The 27,261-nt window shown below is 35.3% G+C and overlaps 2 protein-coding genes and 2 long non-coding RNA genes across 5 annotated transcripts; 1 reads left to right on the top strand and 3 right to left on the bottom strand.

The window, feature by feature from the left end:
• Positions 1-1,702: 1,702 nt before the first annotated feature.
• Positions 1,703-5,036, bottom strand: LOC150034580 (reticulon-like protein B9). Its single transcript, XM_090316009.1, has 5 exons — positions 4,694-5,036; positions 4,271-4,451; positions 3,328-3,469; positions 2,299-2,368; positions 1,703-2,018 (listed from the first exon to the last, which is right to left on the bottom strand). The coding sequence occupies exons 1-5, from the start codon at positions 4,788-4,790 to the stop codon at positions 1,849-1,851; spliced, it is 660 nt and encodes a 219-aa protein (XP_090172135.1). The 5' UTR covers positions 4,791-5,036; the 3' UTR covers positions 1,703-1,848.
• A 71-nt stretch (positions 5,037-5,107) lies between these two features.
• Positions 5,108-11,968, top strand: LOC150034579 (uncharacterized). Of its 2 annotated transcripts, none has more exons than XR_016531197.1 (3): positions 5,108-5,265; positions 5,986-6,062; positions 11,760-11,968. It is a non-coding gene; the product is annotated as an uncharacterized LOC150034579 (long non-coding RNA). The 2 variants fall into 2 exon arrangements; XR_005483486.2 differs by lacking the exon at positions 5,108-5,265 and adding an exon at positions 6,368-6,426 and having other exon boundaries at positions 5,275-6,062.
• A 7,270-nt stretch (positions 11,969-19,238) lies between these two features.
• On the bottom strand, positions 19,239-19,664 carry LOC150034578 (uncharacterized). The gene has a single exon (XM_090316784.1). It carries the CDS (start codon positions 19,662-19,664, stop codon positions 19,239-19,241), a length of 426 nt encoding a protein of 141 aa, XP_090172910.1.
• Positions 19,665-24,849: 5,185 nt separating this feature from the next.
• LOC150034577 (uncharacterized) lies at positions 24,850-26,383 on the bottom strand. Its single transcript, XR_016531273.1, has 2 exons — positions 26,032-26,383; positions 24,850-25,107 (listed from the first exon to the last, which is right to left on the bottom strand). It is a non-coding gene; the product is annotated as an uncharacterized LOC150034577 (long non-coding RNA).
• Positions 26,384-27,261: the final 878 nt, after the last annotated feature.

Here is a 27,261-nt window from a genome sequence, read left to right as displayed (position 1 = left end):
TTAAACCATATCGCTAAAGCTCCCTATTCATCCATAAACAGTCGAAGCTCTCTTCTTGCTGCGTAGGCCATTTCCAAATCATTCAAAAAATTGGCCCGATGGCATATAAGCTCAATCTTCCCACACATCAACATCCATCCAGTGTTTCATGTGTCTCAACTATGGAAGGCCATCGGCACATTATTACCAAAGATAACAACTCCTTCTATGTGGCAGAAAGACGGGCAATTACACCCTCATCCAATGGTTGTTTTAGGCGTATAGAAGGTCGGTATAACAGTCGTATCTCCAACCCATTTTGAAGTCCTAATCCAATGGAATGGCATGACTCCAAAAGATGCAATATGGAAAACGGACTGCAAATCAATAAACAATTTCCATATTTTCACCTTGGGGACAAGGTGGTCTTTTAGGGGGTGGGAAGTGATAGGCCCCCGATTCTTAAGAGGTATGAAAGGAAATGAAAAAAGGAAGGGGGATCAAATGTAAATAAGGGAGGAGAATCAAATGTAAATGGGTGAGGGATATGGGAATAAAATTTGTTATGGGTTGTGAGTGATCTTGTGGGTCCTGAGAAAAAGATTCGGTTAGTTACAAAATAGATTATTTAAGGGAAGGAGGGGGGTGAGCTAAGAATATCTTGATTGTATTTTGTGAATGCTCAATGAACTTGTAGGGGGGAGTCTTGACTCCCTTGAAAAATTTTGCCAAAAGAGTGAATATATAATCCAAGTTCTATCAGATTTCTCTATTGAATGGCACTATCTTCTACTCTAACTGAAATTGATTGTTGGATTGAAGCAAATCATCAGCCACGCTCTTCAACAATATTTCTTTTCTTCATGTCAATAGAGAATGTAATAGGGTTGCAGATTCTTTAGCTAAAGCTGCTAAAGATTTGTTGTTTATAGGTGTTTGGATGGAAAATTCCCCAACCCATTTCCTTCATCTGGCTGATAAGGATATTTCCTCTCAATCTTGCCCTCTGAGGCGTTAATAAACTTTCTATTTTGATTTTTAAAAAAAAATCTATATGTGCATGGGTGTAATTCAAAATTTGTAACTTTACGTTGAATACCTAAATCCATGACTAGAATCGTTCTCTTGTGAGCAACCCTCCCTATTAGTGAAAATCAATTGGAGGCTAAAAAAATACAATACATTAAAACCATAACCACATATATTTATAAATTGACTCTAGAGTTTCCCAGTCTTCTAAGGTCGATGAATAGGTATATGTTCAACAGGTCACACCTCTAATTAAAAGTAAAGAAATCCTAAATTAGTCCAATTATTGTACCATGGATAACAATACGTAAACGTATAATTAGAAACTTTGAATTGTTACCTATAAATGAATTAATCTAATTAATTCCAGCAATATTTAGGGTGTATTTGAAATACATTTTCAAGATTTTAATTTAAAAATAAGTCATTTGAAAAAAAATTGGAGTGTTCAACAACTACTCAATATAACTTTTCAATAAATTTTCAAGTGTATTTTAATCTATTTTTATAAAGAATATTTAAATAAAAATGAATTCTTTAAAAAATAATTTTTTTCAAGTCAATCCATAGGGCCCTTAATCCATGATTTTTGTTTCTTTTGAAAACATCTCGTAAAAACACACCAACTATCCACGTTACAACAATAGTAAATACACGAGGTAGTATATATGGAAATTGTAGTTTAATCTAAAGATGATAAAACTCACTGAATATATTTATTTAGAGATGGAGAATTTTAGTTTATTACATGAAAAGACATTATTAATTAATATGATTTATATAAATAATAACAAAGTATACATACATATATAAATATATATTTGAAGCAAATTAATTAAATTATCTGAGTTTCTTGTCTTTGACAGGTCCTCTTGGGATCTTGTTGAGGAATTTGGCATCAAAATTTCTGTAAGATTTCTTGGTTTGAGAAATGGCCTTCCCAGCAAACTGATCAACCTCTTCTTCATACTTTTCATACAGAAATGGCAAAGTTTCCAATGCCACAAATCCTTCACATATATAACATACATCAATTTTTCGATGAAGATTATATTATAAATTTTGTCAGAAGAAAATTACAATTTAGTTCTTATGGTTAAGATAAAATCTTATAAATGGTCTCTATGATTCGATAAAATCTTTATAAATAATGCTAATTAATGTAGGAACCATTTATAAAGATTTTATCGAATCATAGAGATTATATTCCAAATATTAGTTACAGGGACTAAATTTTTAATTTGTAATTTAATTTATAACAATGTAGAGTGTGAATGAGATGTTTCTTACCGAAATAAAGGAGATTGAGAAAGCTAAAATACGATCCAATCACTGACAAAAGATACAGGGAAACAATTGCCTGAAAAGGTGATCATTAACAAACCCATGAGAAAATGTCCTCTACTTCAAGTTATTCTATTTTATCATTTTAAGTTTCATGAAACTTAATTTTGAAGGGGAGATATTTATCCTTTCTTTGCCTACATTAAAACTTCCTTTGCTAATCTTTTTATTTTTGTTTTTTTTTTTTTTTTTTTTTAAAAATTAAGCCTATATCATCTACATTTCTTACCATGATTTACGTTTTTCTTAATAATAATGGTTGAATTCTTAGTTAAATTCCAAAAATCGAAATTACTTTCTGAAAACTACTTTTTTTTAGTTCTCAAAATTTGATTTAGTTTTTTAAACCATTGGTAAAAAAACAAAAACAAAAAATAAAATGTTTACAAAATGGGACCTAAATTTTTTACAAATAAAAAAAGAAAGAACACAAATATTTACTTCTCTAAAGGAAATAATTGTTGTACCTAATCTCATGTTTTTATTGTCTTTAACATCGTAAAAGTCAAATTTTTTAAAAAAATTATTTTTTATAAAAAAAATTGACACATGATAGCCTTTCATTGAGTGTTGTCTGAATTGCACAAAAGATGTGCAGTCTAGGTTTCTTTTAATATTGTTTTTAAATATAGAAAAATAAATTAAAATATTTACAAAATATGACAAAATTTTAAAACTGCCAATGAAAGAAGCTGATAGACACTAATAGACTTTTATCAAGTTAGTAAATAGATAACAAATTAAGCTAATAATTCATAGATAAGATTAGTGTCTATCATTGATAGACCGTAACATTTTACTATATTTGTAAATAAGTTGACTCATTTTTGTATATTTGAAAATAATTTTTATATGTAACTAAAAAAAATGGTGATTTATAATTTTAATTTTAAAATAAAAATGATAATGTGATATTTAGAAATGTTGAAAAGGGAAAAGATGCATACACATATAAATAAATTTTAAAAAAAATACCAGAAAGAAGAGTGGGAGATCTTTTCCATAAGCGATATCGAAAATCTTGGTTAAGAACTGATTGATTCTTTTGTGGAAAGTGGAAGCAACTTCTTTGAATGTTGATTCTTTTAATATTGCTTCTGGAAACCGTGGAGGATTCCTGTTCGTATATTTATATATATATATAATATCATCCCAATTTTATCAGCAATTAATTCCAATAAAATATATATATATAATCCAACCACACACAACTTGCATATCAGTATATATAATATATACACATTTTTGTAATATATCTATATAAGTATACATTTTAGTCCTTTAAAATAAGTCTTAAGGTCTATTTAGATTGATTAGATAAACAAGTCATTATTATTTAAACTACTTCGATAAAAAAAAATATTTCAAAAATTATTTTGAGTGGTTGCTAAATATTTCAATTTTTTTTTTAAAATAACTTGTTTTCCAAATTAAACATTTGAAAAGTTAACTCAAATACATTTTGAATGTTAATTAGTTTATGGCTAACTTTTATGGTAAAAATGATAGCATCAAGTAACTAACTTCATAATTATCTTTTCTTTAAAAGATTAACTTCAAACTCCCAATAAGTATTTATTTAAAGAACATCAACTAAATTTAAATTTTTGAAAGTGGGGGAATAAATGAAATGAATTTCAAAGTATAAGAATTCAAATGATATTTTAGCAATATATTATATTAAAGATATATATTTACCAATTTGATATAGTACTAGTGAAAGAAAAACACATCATATTAACAACTAAAATGTTGCAAGTATTTATATCGACGATAAGATGTAATTTGCTTTTAAACTTAGTGATACATTTTAGTACGCATGAGAGTGATGTAATAGTAAACCCGAACATAATTCAACTACTTAATTTATGTATATACTCGGTAGAGAAAATGATTTGATGAGTATAGAAACATATACCATTTGAAAAATTCAGCACCAGTGCACCAAATGAAGAAGATGAGCATGGAGGTGATAGAGAGGTGGCAAATGAGAGTGACAAAGTTGTATTCAACAACCTCAAACAAAAACCATAAAACTGTCATTCCCAACAGCAATCCAGCCGACAACTTCGTGTCTTTCCATAACAATATGTCCGCAACTGCCCATATTATCCAAAATTATATTATTTTTCTCATTCATCATCATCAACAACACATTACCATAAAGAACCCAACAAATATTTCCCACATAAACAAGAAAGAAATCTAGAGGTTGGATTAATTCCTTTAGGTACCACTCCAATTGCTGGCTTCAATTTTCCTCACTTTATTTATCACAATATAACATGTTGCATATACGAAGAGTAATCAAATTAACTAGGCATTATTGGAATTTTTTTACCTCTCCCTCCTCCAAAAATTTCATGAATTGGGCGGCGGCGGCCGAAGAGCTTCGACGGAGGTACCGAGTCATCGTCAGAGTCGGAGTAGGTCGACATGATATGGGAGAAAGAGGTGAAGTAACTAAGAGGTCAAGGATTTGTTTAGAGGTCTTGCAATGAGGTGGCTATGGGAAGGTTTAAAATTAGGTGTAGTATATGAAAGGGGGGGATGGAGGGTTCTAAGCTTGATAGTAAAGAAAGCTAAGTTAAAGGAAGGAATGGCTTGTGGGATATGGCTGTGTGGCTCTCTTTCTTTTCCTTTTGCATGCCCTTTACTACAAGAAAGGCAGTTCCTCATCTTTTCATGTCAATTCATTTCATGGTCCTTATAAAGACAATGACTTGTATATGTTAATCAACCTTGTATATTTGGTTTTTTATTCTACAACTATATATATTCTTAATATCATTGAACTGTTGCCATTCTTTTGTTGGGATGTTGTCGTAGTGTTGTAGAAAGCAAATGTAACATGGAATCTTCGTTTAGCGAATGATGGAGTGCGTGGAGGAAAATTTTTCCATACATATATATGTATGATTCTTTTTGCTTACTACTTGAATAATTTGATATGTTTGTATATAACATCCTCAGTTTGGAATAAATTGGGATTAATTATCATAAATTGTTGGGCTTTATTTTTATTTTTATTTTTTTTTAGTTTTTGGATTTTGGAATAACTTAAAACAATTGAGGAGATAATGATGTGGTTTTAAATTGATTTAAATATTTGAAAAGATTTAATTTGTATCACATTGATGGAGTTTATGCACTTTAATTTTAGTTTTTGGAGTCTAAATTAAGGTTATTTGAGAAGTTAATTGGTTTATTAATTTGATAGAATTTTTTGGAGATTTTGAAGATATTGTGATAAAATATTTTATTTATCTTTTTAAAACTTGAAAAAAATGAAAAAAAAAATGGGATATTTGAAATTAAAAGAGAGTGAAAATAGGCAAAAAAAAATCAGAAAAAAAGACGCAGTTCAATTTTTCAGCAACAACTTCCACAAAATTATTGATTTTCGAAGTTTGAAACATTGGATTGTGTTGAAATTTGGTCAATCTGTTCATGACATATAGAGTCTCGTTTTGAATGGTTGGATCATTGTTTAGAGCTGTGGTTTGTCGTAATTGCTGCTGAATAGAATCTGTAAAATTGGTAAACCCCCCTTCCCTCTCACTCTTGCAAACCTTCCTCATGCAAGACCCTCACTACCAGCCGCTAGTCTAAACAATTTGCGTCTTCTGATAGCAATGCCCGCTGCCTGTCTATGGTTTCCACCACCGCCATTGTTGCTAGCGCCATTATCGCCGGAATTGATATTTTGAGTAAGTTATTTAGTGTTTTATGGGTTTTCTTAGAAGATCTTGAATAACCATTATATTTTGGTTTACATTTTGGCTTACCCATATTATTTTGATGTTAAAATTGGATTTTATAGACGCTCAAGGTGTTTTCCGACAAGATTAAAATTGTTCGGCGTCCTTCTTTATAAGGTTTTAGGTCTTTGTTGAGAATTTTTGGATACCCATTAAGTATCAGCTTAACTTTTGTTTTAATTGTGATTTTTGGAGGTTGAATTAGAAGGTCTGTTATTGTCCATTAGAGTTAAAGGTTGATTTTGATGATATAGTTGTTGGATCGTGTTGATTTTGAAGCTTCGAAGTGGTGTTGGATCAAACCACGTGTTGGGTAAGTTGTTTGTTGACATTTGGGTTCAGTTATGATTGGAATTGTGTCCTAAACATTGGGATTTAATTTCGATTTATGTTTTTGGATTTATTCAAGATTCAAGGTTTTGCGAAATTAAATTACTAGCTATTTGGACTTAATTCTAAGATAAGTGATTTACTACCGGTTCGTTCCTCGAACCCAAGTTTGTGTTAAGGTTGTGATTGCACTGAAAGCATGATTATATTTTGATGAGTTGAATTGATATAACTTGTTAGGTTGGACTGTTGAGGGTGTTCTAGAAACCTATGTTAATGTTATAGAAAATATGATATTATGTGAAGGTTATGTTATGTTTGATTGATGGATGAACTGTTAAGAATATTTTGAAAACTCATGAGATATGTCACTATGTTTATTATATATGTTATGGCTTGTTATGAATTTGGACAATGTATGTTGAATGTTGGATTGATGGTGATTGTTAGCACCCCTATCGGATTGTGTTTGTAAATCCCTAAACCTATTTTACTAATTAATTGTGTTTAAGTTTTTATGATTATGAGTTAGTAGTGTTTATGTAGTTGAATGTTATGTAAGTATGTTATGATTGTGTATAATATTTAAAAGAGGAAAATTTCCTAAGTATGAGTAGTTGAGCTCTCAGATGAGACAAGAAAACTAACACTTGATGGAAATCAGAGGACTAGATGCGATGAAGGCATATGTTACTATGTGAGTAAGGGTCCAAGGGCTATGCGATGACAAAGAGCATTGAGGCACGTGTAGAGGTTAATGAAGGCATTAATGTGCGGAAGGCCTAAGCATGAGCGCCTAAGGCAAGCAAGTATATTCGCGGGCTAGCAATGCGGTCATTGAGGGAGTACAGCATTGTTTATGCATTGGGTAGAAGGGAGACTTGCATGGATGCAAGCCTATATATTGGTAAAAGGCTTAAGCACCCAGCTTAATCACCCAATTAGTGGGCTAAGTGGCCTGATTAGAGGCCATAAGTGAGCTTAGTGCATCAGGTGTCATCTTAGGGATGTTATCTGATCATGAAGCCCTTAATATAAAAGAAAGTTAAGAATGAGGAGCTCGGTTTGGGCATTCTACTCGTGCTAAAGGATTTTTACTGCCAACCTGAAGCTTGAACAGTGAAGAAGTTAATCCAAACTTTTTGGAGGGAAATTCTTATGGAATTTAGCTAAAAGTTGAATAATTCCTCAAGCGCTTGAGATACTCAGGTTACTCGGACAGGTTGTAAAGATTGAAGAATTCCAAACTCATAGAAAGGAATCAGCGACTGGAATTTTAAGGCAAGTTAGTTAAGATGTTTGGGAATGAGTTCTTAGAAGGAAGTCTCATGAGATAAAGTCTGGAATTTGAGTTCTTCGAGCTGGAAAAGTAAATCTAGAATTTTTGGTTGGATGAGCAAGCAAGCAACTACCACCCAAGCATAAGCAAGTAGCTGACCGGCTGAAGTCAAGTATGGGCTAGTGTACATAGGTGAGGGTATGCGATAGAGTAAGCAGGCACTGACCAAAGTGAGCACACCAAGTGTGTGAGAGGTTACGTACAATGGAAGAGGCGCGTTGAGGATTGCGGCCATGAGCGCCCATCGCATAGGCAAGGTAGATGCATCCTAATGCCAATGAGCACTGTATGCGGATTGCTACCCACTTAACTAATCGTAAGGTAAAACCTGATTAAGGGTGGTAAAGTGCTGAGTCCTCTAATGAAAAATACATCATATAATTATATCTAACTTCTTAAGTACTACTGATTCCTCTAATGAAAAATACATCATAGTCCTACTATGTTAGAGGAAGGCTAGAAGAGAGTAGCTCATTCCCGGCAAAGTAAATCCTTCTCAGGCGAAAAAAAGATATGGCACCACATTGTTCAATTCCCGGAATCAGCCCTTAAGAGAGCAATTTATCTACTTACCCCTGAATCAGGGAAGGAGTGAATTCCTTCTTGTGTAGTTGAGTTCCCAGCAAAGTGGTAGGTTTGAGTCGGCAATCTGGCCACTCACACCCATACAAATCAAAGAACGGCCCTCATAGGTAGGAGTTCCCAACTCACTCAGGATTAAGGTCATGTTACCTATGGTCATCCTAGTGAAATGAAAGTTTCTGTCATGAACGGCATTATATAACGAGACTAAACATTTTGTGGTCTGGTCTTATACAAACTCTTTTGTATAGAGAATCCCCACTCGCATGTCTGAACATAAATGTTCAAGATCAGACCATTTATAACATTTTACAACACTTGTAACATCTACAAAGCGGGTCACACTCGTAGCGTCAACAGGATAAGGTTCCCCTCATTTATCCATATACTATAGACTATTTAGGTTATCACTTAAAGCACGATCCACTTGTATGTCGTCACATACATGCTCAAGTTACAACGATAACTAGGGATCTTAGTTTATTGGTTTGTGGTTAATGCAACTAAAATATCACATATTTCATAGACTGTAGTGAAGAAAATATCTCATATTATTACATCACAAAAGTTTGTTCATACAAATGTTTACAAACTACAGGACCCAACGAGATTTAGGGCGTCAACCCCAACACTATTTTGATTGAAAAATAAATTTACAGTAAACATATAATATATGCATTCATAAACAAATTACAACATGTTTTTTATAAAGAAATAGAGTTCAAGAGATACTACCTTTGAAGAACTTTTCTTCTTATAAATCCCTCGAACAGTCATGAACTCAAATACAACAACCCTTGAAGACTTTCTTAAAAAAAAAAAAAAAAAAACTTCACGAACCAAAATAGACACTACCACAAGGAGCCTTTAGTATACTCAGGGTGAGAGTCTAGGAGTGATGGGTTCTAACTATTTTGTTTTGGAGAGTTTGTTTTAGTTTAGAGGAGGAAGAAGATTGAAGAAGACACAAAATGATTCTGCGAATTTTCTATTGTCTAGTAAAAGCTTCAATCATGTAGGTTCTCACGTAAGTCTATAAGGAAGAATAGAATCTAATTCTTTTATTCCTTTTTTCATAAAACCAATTAACCACCCACTAAGGTGGTTGGAGAGAAATTAGGAATTGTTGATCAAAATAATAAAATTAATATAAATAAATATGATAACTTATCATATTTTATTATATTAAACTATATATTATATCAAATATAACATTTAACCTATAGTTTTAATATTGTATCATATATAATATAAACTATAGTTCATTTGTCTTATTTTATGGCATTTAATATAAATTATATTTATATTAAATTTAACAACTATGAATCACATTCATAGAAAATATATTGAATCTCATTCAAATATTTATTCCCTTAAAATAAACTATAATGTATGAAATACATTATAACAATTATATCATATATAATTTAATTAATTTAATTATATCATATATAATTAAATACCCTCTTATTAATTTGAACAATTCAAATTGACCAAAAAATTTATTCTCAACTAAAGCCTTTTGAGCTACCAAGGGGACCTTATGGACCTGTAACTTGAAGCTCCAACGGTACGTGAATAATTAATTAAACTCTTAAATTACATTATCCATCATCCGTTAACTTTCGGGTAATCCACTAAAGACCGACAGTTGCACTCTTCTCACTATAGATATATTTCTGTGTCCATTGGATATAACCAATCGACAGTACGATGACCCTTTACAAATTGCTCGTAAATATAACTAGGTCAAATTACCGTTTTTCCCCTGTGGTTACCTCTAACTCTTTAAGTACCACTGATCCCTCTAATGAATAATAAATCATAGTCCAATTATGACTAATCCCCTCTCGACTCAGGAAAGGGTGCGGTACCACATTGTTCCAAACCCAGAATAAACCCTTAAGGGAGCAATTTATCTACTTACCCTTGCTTCGGGAATGAGTGAATTCCATCTTGTGTAGCTGTGTTCCCAGCTCCCCAATTAGACGAATCCCTAAAATGGTAGGCTTGTTGAGTCAGCGATCTTGCTACTCACACCCATACAAATCAAAGGACCATCCTCATAGGTAGAAGTTCACAACTCATTCAGGATTAAAGTTATGTTACCTATGGTCATCCTGGTGAAATGAACGTCTCGATTATCAATAGCGTTATATAATGAGACTAATCATTTTGTGGTCCGATATTATATAAACTCCTTTGTATAGAATATCCCCGCTCGCATGTCTAATACATGAATGATCAGGATCAGATCATTTGTAGCACTTTACAATAATTGTAACACCTACAAAGCGGGCCATAGTCGTAGTGTCACCAAGATAAGGTACCCAACCTTATCCATATACTATAGATCATTTAGGTTATCACTTAAACATGATCCACCTGTATGTCTCCACATATATGTTTAAGTTACAATGATAACCTTGGATGTTAGTTTATTGGTTTGTGGTTAATGCAACTAAAATATCACATATATTTATAGACAAAGTGAACAAAAATATCATATCTTATTAATCATAATATTTTGTTCATACAAAGTTTACAAACTATATGACCTTACAAGATTTAGGGTATCAACCCCAATACCTACTACTGAAAATATGGTAAGGTAGGCAGAATCCTGTTTAGTTCTACATGCACGTAAGATCTACGTTATCAATGTTGATGAGATTAAGCAAAAAGGCTCCCTCTCAACTAAGTAAGACTCTGTGCGTGTGCGTGTGCGTGTGTGTGTGCGCGTGCGTGCGTACGTGTGTGTGTATGCATGTGCGTATGTATGTGTGTGCATGCGTGCATGTGTGCGTGTGTTGTGTGTGTGTGTGTGTGCACGCGTGCGCGTGCGTGTGTGTGTGTGTGCGTGTGTGTTTGTATGTGTTATATGTGTGTGTGTGTGTGCGCGCGCGTGTGTGTGCGCGTGCGCGTGTGTGTGTACCCGCGCGCGTGTGTGTGTGTGTGTGTGCACGTGTGTGCGTGTGTGTACACGTGCGTACATGTGTGTGTGTGTGCGCGTGCGTGCGTGTGTGTTGATAGGATGTTGAAATTATAAACTGTTAATTAGGTTTTGACATAAGATGATTGACGACTACTGTCCTCACATCTCTTCTCAGATTTAGAGGATAATTTGGGAGAGGGTGTGATAGTGTTCATCCCTTGAGTATGTTTCGGCGTCTTTATAGGATCGCTACCTACGATTGTATTATTGTGTCTCTTCGGACTCATTACCTATGAAAGTGTGCCTTTGGGTTTTCCTCTTATGTCTATGCTTATGTCTATGTTAGGATGCACACCTTTGTCTTGATAGGGATACTAATTTGTACACCTAGTGGGCCTAGTAATGGGTCACTTATTGGGTTTTTTTTTATATATACTCACTCTTTATCTATATTTTTTAGGTAAAGGAATGGACAGAACAACGAATGACAAGAGGAATCCGTGATCGGGCCATAGGATTTGACAACGCTTCTGCATATGTTGTTTTTTTATATTTGCAAGTTTTTAACTTTGTAATTAAACCTTTAAATTCTCTGAACATTTCAATAGGTTTTTTATTTAATTTATTTTAAATTAAAGTTAGGAGTATCCCAAACAGCTACTTTATTTTATTTTGTTATCGTTTTATAAATATATATATATATATATATATATATATATATATATAATATATATGTTAAAATTCCATTCTGAGATTTATGCATACATATAGTAGTAGTCTGATTTCCATTCTAAAAAGTCGGGTCGTTACAGTTTGAACAATGATTATAAATAAAATATTTTCCCATGTAATTAAATTTTTTGTGAGGATATAGAAAATCAACAATATAATATTAATGGTATGATTCAATTTTACATTTCAATTTACTAAAGTGGCCCCTCTACAAATATCTTACTCATTGCCACAAACAAAAAAAAGAAGTGTCGTATAACAAGAAAAATATATCGATAACACGAAGAATGCCTAAAAAAATACTTGCTAAGTTTGGCTACCACCCTTCTAGGGGAAGTGAGTGAAGAGTCAAGATACACCCCGGTTGCTGTCTTAGATCCATTTTCAATAGGTCACCCGATATAAAATTGTCTCAAGTTAAAGCACACTTAACTTTGAAGTTTATGTGATTGAGCCACAAAAAGGAAACTACACCTTATTACTATAAGTAGTAACTTTAAATATTATTAAGCATTTATTAATCATACTTTTATATCCTCAAGATCTCTCTCATTCAAATGTTATCTCGATTCATTCATGTATCCTTCATAAACTCGAGCCTTAGGTTAGAGTTTAATTTTAATCAATTTTAGTTTTCATATTTTTTTATTCGTTAAAATTTCTTATGTTTATCTTCCTAATTTTAGGTAATTGGATATAGTGATTTGGGTTGTTTAATTAAGATTAATTGTAAAAATGAACATAGATCAGCTAATATAATATTCACTCGAAAAAGAAGATATTATAGGTTCATGTAAGTTGAGCTATATTGGCAATTAGCACAGCAACAGTTAGTATTGATTTTTGCAAAATCTTATAGTTTTAGCTATTTTCCAAATTGAATATAATCATTCAGGAAAAGAAAATAATAATAATTAGCCGTGGCTACACATCGGCTAGAAGTGAGCCGATATATTGAGCCCAAAAGTGGAAGAAGTTTTCGGCCCAAAGTTAATGTGACGAATAGGCTTACTATTTTGGAGCACTTACTAGAAATTTGGAATTACAAAATAAACAGAATTATAAAAAATATAAAAGAAAATTTATTTAAAAATAATTACATTTCATAGAAAAAAAATCCAAAAATACAAACTTTTTACTATAAAGTATAAATATTTTTAGGATTTTTCTATTTATAAGAATTATTTGAATTATAATGAAAAAAATAAAAAATAAAAAATAACAATTATAAAATGACCAAATAATAGCTGTTCAGTGTGCCTTCTTGAACACCAGTAAACCATTTTTGTTCATCTCTCGAGCTTCTGCATTGACAATAATGAAGGATTTGAGTTTACTATTGCATATATTTATATATATATATATATAGATGTGTAGGTAATGGAAATGGAATGAAAATTGTAGGTTCTTTTCTTTGGTTTTTAAAGTTTTGCCTTCTTGTTGGAGTCTAATTTCTACGGTGGAAAGTTGAATTTCAGATCTACTATTATTAACGTTGAGTGTAACAAAAAAATTAAAAAATCGAAAATCTAGACTAATTCAAATTGATCCAATGGTTTGGTTTGATTTTTTTTAATATAAAATTGGACCTATTGGTTTATATTTAGAGAAAACAGAAAAAATAATGATTCGGCCGTTTTTTATTAAAAAAAACAAATCAAAACCAAACCGATCCAGTGATATATATACCCTTCAAAATAAACACTTCATTAGGTATTTTTTAGTATTTTAGTTAGGATGGTGTATGAATATTTGATGTTTCAATAAAAGACCAATTATTATGGAGCGTGTAAATTTTTTTTATTTAGAAAAGTGACAAGAAAAAAAATGTCAAATTTCAATTGATAAAAAAAAAAAAAAAAAAAAGACCCAATTTTAATTTAAATTAGCAAAAAGGACTGATTCAAAATAAAGTGAAAATAAAAATAATAGAATTGGAAAAAAAAAAAAAAGAGAAAATGTCAAAAACCAAGAACCAAACTGATAGTAAACCGATCCAAATAAAATCATATATTAGTTTTGTTCTTTACTAGACATTAGTTTGGATCCCTACTTTGTAAAATCGATTGGTTTAGTTTGGTACTTGGGTTAGCCCCAAAATCGACAAAACTAAACCGACTATCACCCCTAATTAATATAGATAAGCCAAATCAACATGCAAAAGATCACTAAAGGAAATTAAAAAGTCACATATCATTGGTAATTGATAAATTAATAACAAGCATGCAAACAATTAATGATTTACACCTATCACTAGTAGACCACCTATAATAATTGACATCTATTTATGATAGACCTACAATATTGAAATATTTTGTTATGATATATAAAAAATAAACATAATAGAAAACAAGTACAATCATAGATGCCTATCACTGATAAATCTTAATAAGTGAGAGAAGTCTATGTGATAAATATTAGTCAATGATAGAGATCTATCATTGATAAACTTACAATATTGAAATATGTTGATGGACATTTTTATTCTTTCACATACTTTAATCTATCAATAATAATATATTAAACTATATCAATAGTTGAAATCTATTAGTGATGTAATATATATCGTTGCTAAGAATTCAATACAGATAGAATTTTATCAATGATAAAAGTCTATAGTCTATCTACGATAGTCACTAATAAAAGCTTTATCATTTATTGAATTCTATCTATGTTTATATTAGATTTGGACATGCTTATTTTAAAATTCTATCGTAATAGTCAAAGACATAAAATAAAACGATCCCCGATAAAAGTATTTATAATTTAATTATATAAGTGATAAAAGTGTTTTTAATACATATATAATTCTATCAACAATACCTCTAACTATAATAGTTTATTATTGATAAAAATCTATCATTGAAAGACTTCAACCATTTTGATAGATTGATGGGTGTCACAATCATGTTTGTCTAGGGTGTGTTGTCCGTCATTGCATATCATTTTTAACCCCATTTTATCATGCTTTCATTTTATGCGTTTCATTTTATGTAAATTATTTTATGTACTTACATGTACATTTATTATTATTATTTTTTTTTTTTTGTAGCAAGTGACTCATATGGAAAGGTGACAGTCACAAAAAAGCTTATAATATATACTACATAGGAGTAAGATTAACCATCATACTATCATACCCAAAGTTGTTTGCTATTAAACCGTTGTTGTCCTTTATTATTTGTTCTAAAACCATCTTCTTTGAAACGGGGGATGAAGCATTGCCTGTTGTGTGATCGACTATTTGAATTTGAATTGGATGACTTGTTTGTGGATAAGAACAAGTGTGGCACAATCACTCAGTGAACCTTTTGAAAGTGCAATTATGACAATAGGTATCCTAATGGACTTTTTAGTCTTGGATGGGTCGATATTTGTGCCCTACTTCCATTAATTTGGGTTAAATTGCTATATGTGTAATTGACCCAATAATATATGAAGATCTATACATACACATACATATGTGGCCCATTGAGTCGGTTTGATGAGTCAATCTAAATATAACCCAAATAGGACGGTCCATATCCATGGGCAAGTGGGTATTTGGGCATATTTCCATTCATTTGGGTCAAGTTGCTATATGTGTAACTGACCCAATAGTATAAGAAGAACTATACATACACATATATCTGTGTCCCATTGAGTAGGTTTGATGAGCCAATTCAAATATAACATAAATAGGATGGTCCTGATCCATGCCCATGGGTTGGTGGGTATTTTGGCATATTTCCATTAGTTTATGTCAAATTGCTATATGTAGTCAATTGAGTTGATTTGATGAATCTGTTCACACAAGATTTCAAGAGAAATTTGTTTCGTGGTGTTGAACTTGAGTTGATGTTAATGTTGAAGTTGATTTGATGCGATGTGGTTCGATCTCTAGTACTTGATCATCTGATTCTCTCTCGGTTGGGTGAATGTGTTTGACTTAAAGAACAAAAGCACCGAATATTCTTGAAGTAGAAATGTCTTTGTATCTAGAACTAGAAATGTTTTCAAATGTCTTCTGTCTTCTAGGAGTGCAGCTTCAAGAGTCTCGGGAGTCTGCTTCATGGACTTGGGTCTGGCATTGATTGGCCAATAGGTCTGACCTTTAGGCCTAATTTAATTGGACATGGGTCTGGCCTTTGGGCCTAATTAATTGGACTTAGATATGGCTTTTAGGCCCAATTAACTGGGCTTAGGCCTACTTTGGCGTTTTAGGCCCACCTTAAGGCCATATTTGGGCGTAACTAGGCCAAGTCAAAATTATAACATCAAATTAGTCAAAATTAATTTTACTCAATCGACATCTGCGACGAAAATACAAAATTTGTCCTCAATTTCAATTTGAGACACGTGTCAACTCTTAATTGGTCATAAATTTGACGATTTTGGAATTCCGTCATTAATTTAGAAAATGACGTGGCGGTCTATGATTGGTCCAAAATTTCTCCTCCAATAATGCCCCTTTTCGAGATTTGTGCACAGATGTAGGTAGATGAATCTCGAAAACAATGAAGCCGACATCGATAGGCAAGTAATTCGGTCTTTACTTCGATGCCCCCAATTTAATTAATCTGTGAGTTTAGTGACGAGTTTAACTAAACTTTGTAATAGGGGACGGCCAATTTTTTTTTAAAAAAAAAAAATCTCAATCTTTATCTGATTTGGAGAGATAAAACGTAGGAATTTTGAATTTAAAATGAAATTCAAGTTCCATCCCTAATTTAATTTAATTTGGAGATGAAAACATTAAGATTTTGGTTTTAAGAAAGAAATTCGAAATATGACCAGCTTTGTCCCAATTTAATTTGATTTTGGGATAAACGTAGGAATCTCAAATTTAAAAATAAAGGAATAAGTTTCATCCCCAATTTAATTTAATTCAGGGCTAAAATGGAATTTTGAATTTAAAATGAAACTCAAATTTCATCCCTAATTTAATTTAATTTGGAGATGAAAACTTTTTTGGTTTTAAGAAAGAAATTCAGAATATGGCCAAATTTATAAGACAACTTTGAGTTTTGTCATAATTTAATTTGATTTTGGGATAAATACAATCTCAAATTTAAAAATAAAGAAATAAGTTTCATCCCCAATTTAATTTAATTCAAGACTAAAAATGCGATTAACAAAAGGTTCGTTGCATGACCAAAAGTTTTAGAAAATGAGGAATGAAAAAAAAAAAAGAAAATCATCAAAGATAAGATTTGGGTGGAAAAAAAAAGATTTTTTTTTAAAAACTAATAAAATCTAAGATTTCTTAATTTGATTCTAGATTAAGTGAACTCCCTATAAATGGGGCTCAAAACCTCTATATTTTCATCCCGAGAAAAAAACTTCCCTCCTTTTTTTTTTTTCTTTTTTCCCTTTTCTCTCTTTTTTTCTTTCTTTCTCTTTTTTTTTTTTTTTTTTTGTTCTTTTTGTTCTATTTTTTCAAGAAAATTTTGTTTTTATTTTCTTTTTTCTTCCCTTTTTTTTGTTTCTTTCATTTTTTATAATTTTATTTTTTTCCTTTTTTAATTAACTTGCCCCTTTGCCCTTTTTTACCAGAAGTTAGAACTATCAACGACCTCCACTTTGTTGTTTCCCTTACTTCTTCATATCTTTGCACAAAAGGTGGATTTTTTTTTCTTTTATATATATATATATATATATATATATATATATATATATATATATATACACACATATATTGGCAAGGGCATTCAACATGCGGCTGTCAGCTCCGCCAGCACGATCTGACTCCTCCTAGACACAGTCCCTATGTGGGTGATTGTGTAGCCTGAAGGGGTGGTCATCAGCTCCGCCAACAACAATCTGACTCCTGCTAGACACGACCCCTATGTGGGTGACTGTGTAGCCTGCAGGGGTGGTTGTCAGCTCCACCAACAACGATACGATTCCTGCTAGACACAGCCCCTATGTGGATGACTGTGTAGCCTGCAGGGGTGGTCGTCAGCTTCGTTAATAACGATCTGACTCCTGCTAGACACGACCCCTATATGGGTGACTGTGTAGCCTATAGGGGTGGTCATCAACTTCGCCAACAACAATCTGACTCCTGCTAGACACGACCCCTATATGGGTGACTGTGTAGCCTGCAAGGGTGGTCGTCAGCTTCGCCAACAACGATCTGACTCCTGCTAGACATGGCCCCTATGTGGGTGACTGTATAGCCTGTAGGGTTGTCGTAAGCTTCGCCAACAACGATCTGACTCCTATTAAACACGGCTCCTATGTGGGTAACTGCATAGCTTGCAGGGGTGGTCATCAGCTCCACCAATAACTAGTTCCAATCATCATTTTCTTCCCAACCAAGTCAAGCAGATAAAAGTCGTCGATTGGAGGAGGCCAAATTCAATTTAGAGAAGATGTTGTATGATGAAAGTAGCGTACTTGCCCGGAAGAAGGACCTTTTGGAGTGTGATTCTCATGCATTGCAAAAAGAAAAAGAATTGTTAACCATGCTAGAAACCATCAAGACTGAACGTGCTGAGGTGTCTAAGCTGCTTCTTGAAAGCGATGAACTTTTAAAACAACACAAGCTCGAAGTCTCTAAAATGAGAGAGAATATAAATAATCTTGAAAGTACTTATGCTCTTACCGAGAAAGATACTAAAGCTTTGGAGATCCTCCGTGGAATGCTGGAGGTCACGCAACAGGAACTGGAGAACTATAAATGTGTGCCCTGACTTGACATTGCTTGTCCTTTTTTTTATGCATACCTCAATAGTTAAAGGCCTAAGAACTTTTTTGTAATTGTCCTTTTGTTGCTAGCTTTGCTTATCGTAGTGTCAAAATTTCTTATATGGAAGTCGCCTTTTCCTTTTTTTCTTAACAACGCTCTCTGGTGCTTTGAAAACTCCTTCACATTTCCATTTCTCTTTTTTTTTTTATCTATTTATTTTATTATTATTATTATTATTATTATTTTGCACTGGTCTCATGTATACACACATTTTTTTTTTTTATCACGTGACTGAACTTAAATTCCTTTAAGCTGCCTATATACCCTTTATAATGACAGGGATCAAGTCATAACGTAGTTCAAAATAATATATATATATATATATATATATATATTTATTTTTTTTTTTTTTTTATTTTTTTTTTTTGCACGCGACTGAACTTAAATTTCTTTAAGTTGCTTATATACCCTTTATAATGACAGGGATCAAGTCGTAACATAGTTATGTATAAAAGTTTTTTTTTCTTACATTTGTTAAGCGTAAAACTTCTTGAGAATCTTGTCGTTGATTGGGGCGACTCTTAGCCCGTCTTGATTAACTATCTTGTATGCTCCGTTTTTGTAGACTTCTTTGACGATGTAAAATCCATACCATTTAGGTGTAAACTTATTCCCCGCATGTCTTGTCATGATGATTGGTCTCCTTTCGACGAGCACTAGATCACCGACTTGAAAGGACCGAGGCTTTACATGCTTATCGAAGACTTTAGACATTCTTGTCTGGTAACATTCCAACGCTTGTTGAGCTTCTAATCGTTTTGCATCCAGTGCTTCCAACTCTTGAAGTCGCAGTTTGGCATTATCCTCTGTAGTCAGCCCTTCTTGCACCACCATTCTTAGCGATGGAATTTCTCCTTCAAAAAGAAGGATAGCTTCTACCCCATAAATCAAAGAGTACATGGTGACTCCTGTAGAGGTACGGTGAGTGGTGCCATAAACCCACAACACTTCACCGATCTTCTCCTTCTAATCTCTCTTCGACTTGGAAACAATTTTCTTCAGTAGGTTGCACAATATCTTGTTAAATGCCTCTGCCAACCCATTTGCGGCGGTGTTATACATGGATGACTTGTACTGCTTGAAATTGAATTTTTCATATAACCTGTCCATCAAACTATAGGAGAATTGTCTCTCGTTATTCGTCACGATTCGATGGAGAATACTGTACCGATAAATGATATGAGTGTGTATAAAATCCACCACGTTTTCTTTCTTAGTTTCCCTTAGAGCGACAGCCTCAACCCATCTTGAAAAGTAGTTAGTGGCTGCAAGGATATAGGAATGCCCTGCTGACGACTTAGGTGTTATAGAGCCGACCAGATCAAGCCCCCATGCTTCGAAAGGCCACAAGGCTATGGTCGGATGTAGAGGCTTGAGCAGTTGATGAATCAAATTCGCATGATATTGACAGGCTTTGCATTTCTTTGCATAATCCATCGAGTCTTGGATCATTCCTGGCCAATAGTAACCCATTCTTTTCAGCTGAAATTGTAGCTTTGGTCCAACTTGATATGCACCCCATATGCCTGAGTGTACTTCCTCCAAAGCCTTTGCTGACTCCTCTTCATTGAGGCATAGAAGGAATAGTCCTTCAAGGGATCGACGGTATAGGACCCCTTTGTAGTAAATGAAATGCACGACCCTCCTTCAAACCTCGATTTTACGGTGGGAGTCGTCCGGGAGCCTTCCATGCTCAAGGTAATCTATGATGGGTTGCCGTCAGTCTTCCTTATCGATTAAGTAGACTGATATCACATTCGTTTCCCCACATATAGTCCCGACCGGAGCTATAACCCATCTCCGACAAAGCGATATATTAAGGGGTACATTATCCAGGACCATTAAGGCAGTGGCTAGGTTTACCAAACCATTTGCTTTCTTGTTCTCCGTCCTCGGGACATGCTCCAACGTCACGCTTTCGAACTTTTCCATCAACTAGTGAGCGTAAGTGAAATAGGGTTTCAAGTCGTCATGCTTCCCCTCGTATTGGCATAAGAGTTGATTGATTATCAACTTTGAGTTACCGAAGATCTCCATACAAGCTACCCCAATCTCTAAGGCCATTTGGAGACCAATTATCAAGGCTTGGTATTCAGCGACGTTGTTCAAGCGTAACTCGGCAAGTGCGAAGCTATAAGGCAGCATGTGTTTTTCTGGTAAAATGAGGACGATACCCACCCCCGCACCACTTCTCCATGCCACACCGTCAAAGAACATGACCCACAGCCCTGAGGTTTCTATGAAAAGAATTTCGTCATTGGGCAAGTTTTCACTTAACTCCCAATCCGATGGAACTGGGTGATCTGCCTGGAAGTCGGCCAACGCCTGCCCTTTGTGGTACATAAACAATGTCGTACTGTTGAAGCATGATTGCCCACTTGGCTAAACATCCCAAGATGATTGGCCTGGACATGACGTACTTGGTGGGATCGACTTTCGTAATCAAGTGGACTATGAAGGCTTGCATGTAGTACCTTAACTTATCTATGGTGAAGAAGAGGGCAAGGCACGTCTTCTCTATAGGGGAATAATTGATCTTGGCTCCATTTATGGTCCTACTTAAGTAATAAAGAGTGCGTTCTTTTCCTTTTTCACTTTCTTGTGTCAACAATGCCCCCAATGATTTCTCTTGCGCTGCAATGTATAGTATTAACGGCTTGCCCGCTACTGGGGCTCCTAAGACAGGAGGGCTAATCAGGTACCTCTTTATGCTATCGAAAGCATTCTGGAAGGTCTCATCTCATTCGAATTTCTCTCCCTTTCTCATCAGTCTTTGAAAGGGTTGACACCGCCCTGCCAAGTTAGAAATAAACCTCCGAATGTAGGCCAGACGTCCCTGCAAACTTCTCAACTCATGTAGATTCCTTGGTCTTGGTGTCTTCTAGATGGCATCGATCTTGGATTGGTCTATCTCTATCCCTCAATGTCTCACAACAAAGCCCAGAAACTTTCCTGAAGTTACGCCGAACGTGCATTTGAGGGGGTTCATCTTTAACTGGTACTTTCGCAGGCGATCGAACATGGTTCTTAGATCTTTCAAGTCCTGTCGTCGCTTGACCATAAAGTCATCCACATAGCACTCCACGTGTTTGTATAACATATCGTCAAACACCTTCTGCATGGCACGATGAGAGGTAGCGCCAGCATTCTTCAACCTGAAGGACATTACCTTGTAGCAATATATCCTTTTGGGGTTCGAAATCTCGTCATTTCCTCGCCTGTGAGAGCCATTCGTATCTAGTTATACCCGAAAGATCCATCCATGAAGGATAAGGCCTCATGTCCTGTTGTCACATCAGCCATGATCTCTGTGATGGGCAATAAAAAATCATCTTTAGGCATCCGCTGTTTAGGTCGCAAAATTCTACACAGACACGAAGCTGTCCATTCTTTTTTTTAACTGGGACAATGTTGACTATCCACATTAGGTATTTAACTTCGTGAATGAACCCAGCTTCAATCAGCTTATTGACCTCAACCTCAATCTGGGGGATAAGTTCTGGCCGAAAGCATTTCTGAGCTTGCTTAACGGGTCGACACCCCTATTTGATTGCGAGATAGTGGACTACTACTTTTGGATCTAGTCCCGAAATCTCTTTGTATGACCAGGCGAAAACATCCTTGTATTCGGTGAGCAAACTCATATATTCGTCCTCTTCCCCTTCCGAGAGGGACACACTAATGAAAGTCAGACGCAACTCTTCTACTGTGCCTAGATTCACCTCTTTTAGCTCGTCAACTGTCGATTGACCACCATCCTCTAGACCTTGCGGAGCGTCCTCCACTTCTTCTTCGGTCATAACTTCTTTAAATTCTTCGGTGATGGTGATGTGGTGGTTTGCCTTCCTCCTGCACTAAATTTCCATTCCGAGGATTGGTAAAAACGACGTCATGCCTCTTTACTTTGAGCGAGCCCTCACTTATGTTTAGAGTAACGAAGGTCTTTTTCTTCATGTGTGAGGGGACGTTACTATGGATTTCTCCATCACTTCTTGCCTCTCCTGATGGCTTCTAGTCTGATGACCCTTCAGCGTTTTAAACGTCGATTCATCGCCAGATGGACGCTTAGGGTATTGGCCCCCTCTTTCTTATAGTCATTTCGAGGGTGTCAGCACAAGTTTTTCCCTTTCCCTTTGTCTCACTAAGGACATATTGCTCGAGGGGATCTTCAACCCTCTCGTGCTTTAGGCGATAAAAAAATGGGAGCGGGAGGTTTTCCTTTGTTCTCCTTTGGAACTGTACCTAGTCTCTTGAAGGCTGACGGTCGCACCACCATCGACAATTGACAGATGATTTCCTCATTTTCTTCATTCGGCATAGTCAACCTTCAAAAGACTGAGCGTCGAGTAGCTCTGGGAATAGTATGTGGGCTTCCCTTTTCTGATTCTGTCATGCTTAACCTTTCGAAAACCAAGATGCGTGCGGCAGACGGTCTAATACGGTCGAGGGCTAAGGCTCTTTTATCTTTGCCCTCCTTTTCTCCTACATCATCGACTTCTTCTGCAATGATATGATTGTCGTTGGCCACTTTCCCCTTCGCCTTTCTAATTATGCGGACTGGCTCTGACGGCTCATATCCGAGTCCTACCCTCAATATGGTATAACGTGTCTCTCTTGCAAGCGCAAGTTTTTCCCTTTCCCTTTCTCTCACTAGGGACATATTGGTCGAGGGGATCTTCAACCCTTTCGTGCTTTAGGCATAAAAAATGGGAGCGCAAGGTTTTTCTTTGCTCTCCTTTGGAACTACACCTAGTCTCTTGAAGGCTGACGGTCGCACCACCATCGGCGATTGACAGATGATTTTCTCCTTTCATTCGGCAGAGTTAATCTTCGAAAGACTGAGTGTCGAGTAGCTCTGGGAATAGTATGTGGGCTTCCCTTTTCTGATTTTGTCATGCTTAACCTCTCGAAGACCAAAGCGCGTGCGGCAGACGGTTTAATATGATCGAGGGCTAAGGCTTTTTTATCTTTGCCCTCCTTTTCTCCTACATCATCGACTTCTTCTGCAGTGATATGATTGTTGTTGGCCACTTTCCCCTTCGCCTTTCTAATTATGCGGATTGGCTCTGACGGCTCATATCCGAGTCCTACCCTCAATATGGGTATAGCATGTTCCTCTTGCAAAAGCTTCTTTTGGGTCGACAAGAGTCAGGGTTGCTCATAAATCTTCAAACTCTTGAACTCAGTGTGAGTTGCGAAGCCATAGTCCGCCTTCGCCAACAGCTTGTAAGCTTTGGGATCGAATTCGTCTTTAGTTTGCCTCTCGGGTAGCTTTAACCCTGTCACTTTCGCCTCCAGCTTATGGACTTCCTGCTTTGTTATCAGCGTGAGGGGTGTAACAAAACTCTTCTTTAGAATTTCTATGTCGCCGACCTGCAAACCTTTTGAGCATTCCGTAAAAGGTGACTCATTTTTCTGTCTCGACAAGGGGACATAGCGCAAAATCGGAGGTTTTGAGGCTTTTTCGCCCCTCACCACGGGTGTTTCTCCAATGTCGAGGGATGTACTACTCTCTTTTGGGCTGGAGGCTTGTACCTTGCTACCCGCCCCTTTCTCAGTATCTATTAGCAACCTTGATCAGGATCCATTTGCTTTCTTTGCCAACAAGGTCTCTACGGGCATAGTCTCACCAGAATTCTCGCTTTTAAGTAAAACTTTGAATCTGCAAAGTGAGACTCAACCTCAAAAAATGGATTAGAATCTGCTTCAACCTTCTTAATCTCATCTTAGTAAAACTTGAAACACTGATGCAGTGTCGATGTAATCACATAATTCCCATGAATCCAATGGCGTCCCAATAACAACTTATAGGTGGTCTTTTAAGTCTATCACATGAAACAGCGCATCAGCCTTCAGATCGCCAATGAGAAGCTCTAAGTATGTCATGTCTATCGTCCTTTGGCTACCTTGATTGAAACCCTGAATTACTAATTTGTTGTTTGATAGCTCTTCCATGAATATGCCCAACTGCTTCATAATCGTCTTAGACATTATTGTCACACCCCTCTCTTAATTTGGATGGAATGGTGACTGCAGCAATTACCAACCTTTTTGCTAGTACTTACTACCCATCTAACCTGTTGAATTTGCTCAAACTCTGAATACTTACATTTCATTAATATACTGAATAAATTAATTCAGAACTTAACACATTTACATTACAGGGTTTTATAGCATTTCATACATGAATATTACAACTTAATGAGCCCCATCTATGATACTAGTCCCTATCTGATAAACACATGTGTACTAGCTAATACAAGTCTTCAATTAAGCTTCCTTCAACCTGACTCTTTAAGTGGCATAGCAGCAGCAGAGAAGTCTTTTGGGAACTGACCGCTACCTGAAAGGAAAACATTTGAAAACATGAGCTAGAAGCCCAGTGAGTGACTAATATTTAAAGCATAACATTCATACATAAATTTGATATTAAAACTGAAAGCTTTAACTGAAAAACATAAACTTGGAACTATTATCCATGTCATCATCAACATCATATAGCACTATTTTATGCTTTGTTGGACTATGCCTTAGTCTATCAGTCTAGAGTGGCCCATTTACTCACTCTTTATTATCCTTTACTGCATTACTACTTAACTAGGAAGGAACCCTTTTGTTATTTTCCTAAAAACATAATTTGCAACCTTAGTTGAGAAAGAACCTTTAGTCAATTCCTCAACGTCAATCCAAAGTTAGTGTGGAGTGATCTCTACACTACCAATAACAACTTTTCTTACATTCATGTGATTCTAGTTTAAGTACCGTCATACCTTAGGTACTACTGTTCAGATACCGTCTCCGTGTACTTCAGTATCGAGCTGCTCGAATACCTTTTCTGTGTCCTTCAGTATCGAGCTATTCAAATTCTAGGACAAAGCTTCAGTACCTTCTTTGTGTACTTTAGTACTGAGCTATTCAAATTATAAGACAAAGCTTCAGTACCTTCTCCATATACTTCAGTACCGAGCCATTCAAATTCTAAGATAAGGCTTCAGTACCTTCTCCGTGTACTTCAGTACTGAGCTACTCACACTGAACTTGCTTATTCTTATCTCTTAATGACTTAGTTGCCCAAAAGCTTTCTATACTAATGCATCTTCTTGTTCATTGAAAAGCATAGTATAAACATATCATTAATGTGAGATGCGTTGCCTGGTAACTATTTGAGAATAGTTGTCATAAATAGCTTTCAGTAAACATACTTTGTTGAACATTCATAAGCATTAGCAATTTACTTAAAACATTTAAAGCATTTAGAGTCACTCACTGCTCGTCGGGCTCTTAACGGTTTATATGCCTCTCCTAGCTCCTCTTGGCCACTTCCAGCGAGATTTGTGACTTCTAACGAGATTTGTGACTTTTCCAGCGAGATTTGTAACTTTCCCGTGAGATTTGTGACTTCTAGCAAGATTTGTGACTTCTAGCGAGATTCAGCGCAAAACCAGCGAAATCTTCATCCTTAGCGAGATCCTCCTCTTCCTTAACTCGCTCTCGCTCTCGCTCATTTTCTTGTCTCGCTCTCGCTCACTATGGTGAGCTGCTTGCTTATTCTTCCCAAGCAGCTGCTTGCTTATTCTTCCTAAGCAGCTACCTATTTATGCACCGATTCCCTGTTTCAACTTCAAAAATTCATAACTCAAAATCCAAAACTCTTTTTAAGAAACTTTCTTCTACAAACTTATTTGAATTGAGTTAACTTTCTTACCTTAAAATATCGGCCCCAAATTCCTTGTAATTTGGCTTAGAGCTTCCAATCTTCACTTCGGCCCCTGATTAATCTGAGAATCTGCCCCTTCTACAAGTTCTTCATTTTTGTTCTTCTCCCTGTGAGATCTTTCTCTGGCAAAACAACCTCAAAATCTAGGTTCTCCCAGCTTTCAAATGGCACCGATCTCACTTAATTTGTTCAAGTCGTTTGCAAAAACCTAGCTTCTGAAGTTCCTCTTCCTTTTATACTTCCTGCCGCCTCCCCTATTCAAGGGTCAAACTACCACCTCATCCAGCACTTAGTGCTTTCGGTTAATTCCCATTATTGAGTTTCTTTAATTATTTTGTTTTTTCTTCCCTTCCTTCATAACCCATGTTAGGCCTTTGCCTCATAATATAAATTTAGCGTGCATCGAGTTTCAACGCCTTGCGTACATCGCATACTCCATCGTCTAACGCCCAGCGCTTATTGTTTAGCGCCCAATGTCTATCGTCTAGCACCCAACGTCCATCGTCTAATGCCCAATGTCTATCGTCTAGCACCCAACGTCCATCATCTAGTGCCCAATGTCTATCATCTAGCGCCCAACGTCCATCGTCTAGCACCCAATGTCTATCATCTAGTGCCCAACGTCCATCGTCTAGCGCCCAATGTCTATCGTCCATCGTCTAGCACATTGTTCAACTCCGCGCAGTTACTACATGATCGCCCAGCGCCCGCCTACACGATTGCTTACCTCATCGTGTAGGGTCGTTCACTTACTAGACGATCGCATACCCAATCGGATAG

The sequence above is a fragment of the Benincasa hispida genome, chromosome 8 (assembly GCF_027475165.1).
Source record: "Benincasa hispida cultivar pf3 chromosome 8, pf3_genome.v1.1, whole genome shotgun sequence".
Taxonomy (NCBI): Eukaryota; Viridiplantae; Streptophyta; class Magnoliopsida; order Cucurbitales; family Cucurbitaceae; genus Benincasa; species Benincasa hispida.
The sequence above is the reverse complement of the archived record's forward strand: the minus strand, read 5'-3'. Positions and strand labels throughout refer to the sequence as shown.

Bases quoted from the DNA above. Each gene is read 5' to 3' on its own strand.
- LOC150034580 (XM_090316009.1), bottom strand. From the start codon at position 4,790: ATGTCGACCTACTCCGACTCTGACGATGACTCGGTACCTCCGTCGAAG. The intron at 2,369-3,327 runs GTATTTTTTTTA...TCACCTTTTCAG, and splicing joins ATCTCCCACTCTTCTTTCTG to GCAATTGTTTCCCTGTATCT. The intron at 2,019-2,298 runs GTAAGAAACATC...ATATATGTGAAG, and splicing joins TCTCAATCTCCTTTATTTCG to GATTTGTGGCATTGGAAACT.
- LOC150034578 (XM_090316784.1), bottom strand. From the start codon at position 19,664: ATGTACTCTTTGATTTATGGGGTAGAAGCTATCCTTCTTTTTGAAGGA.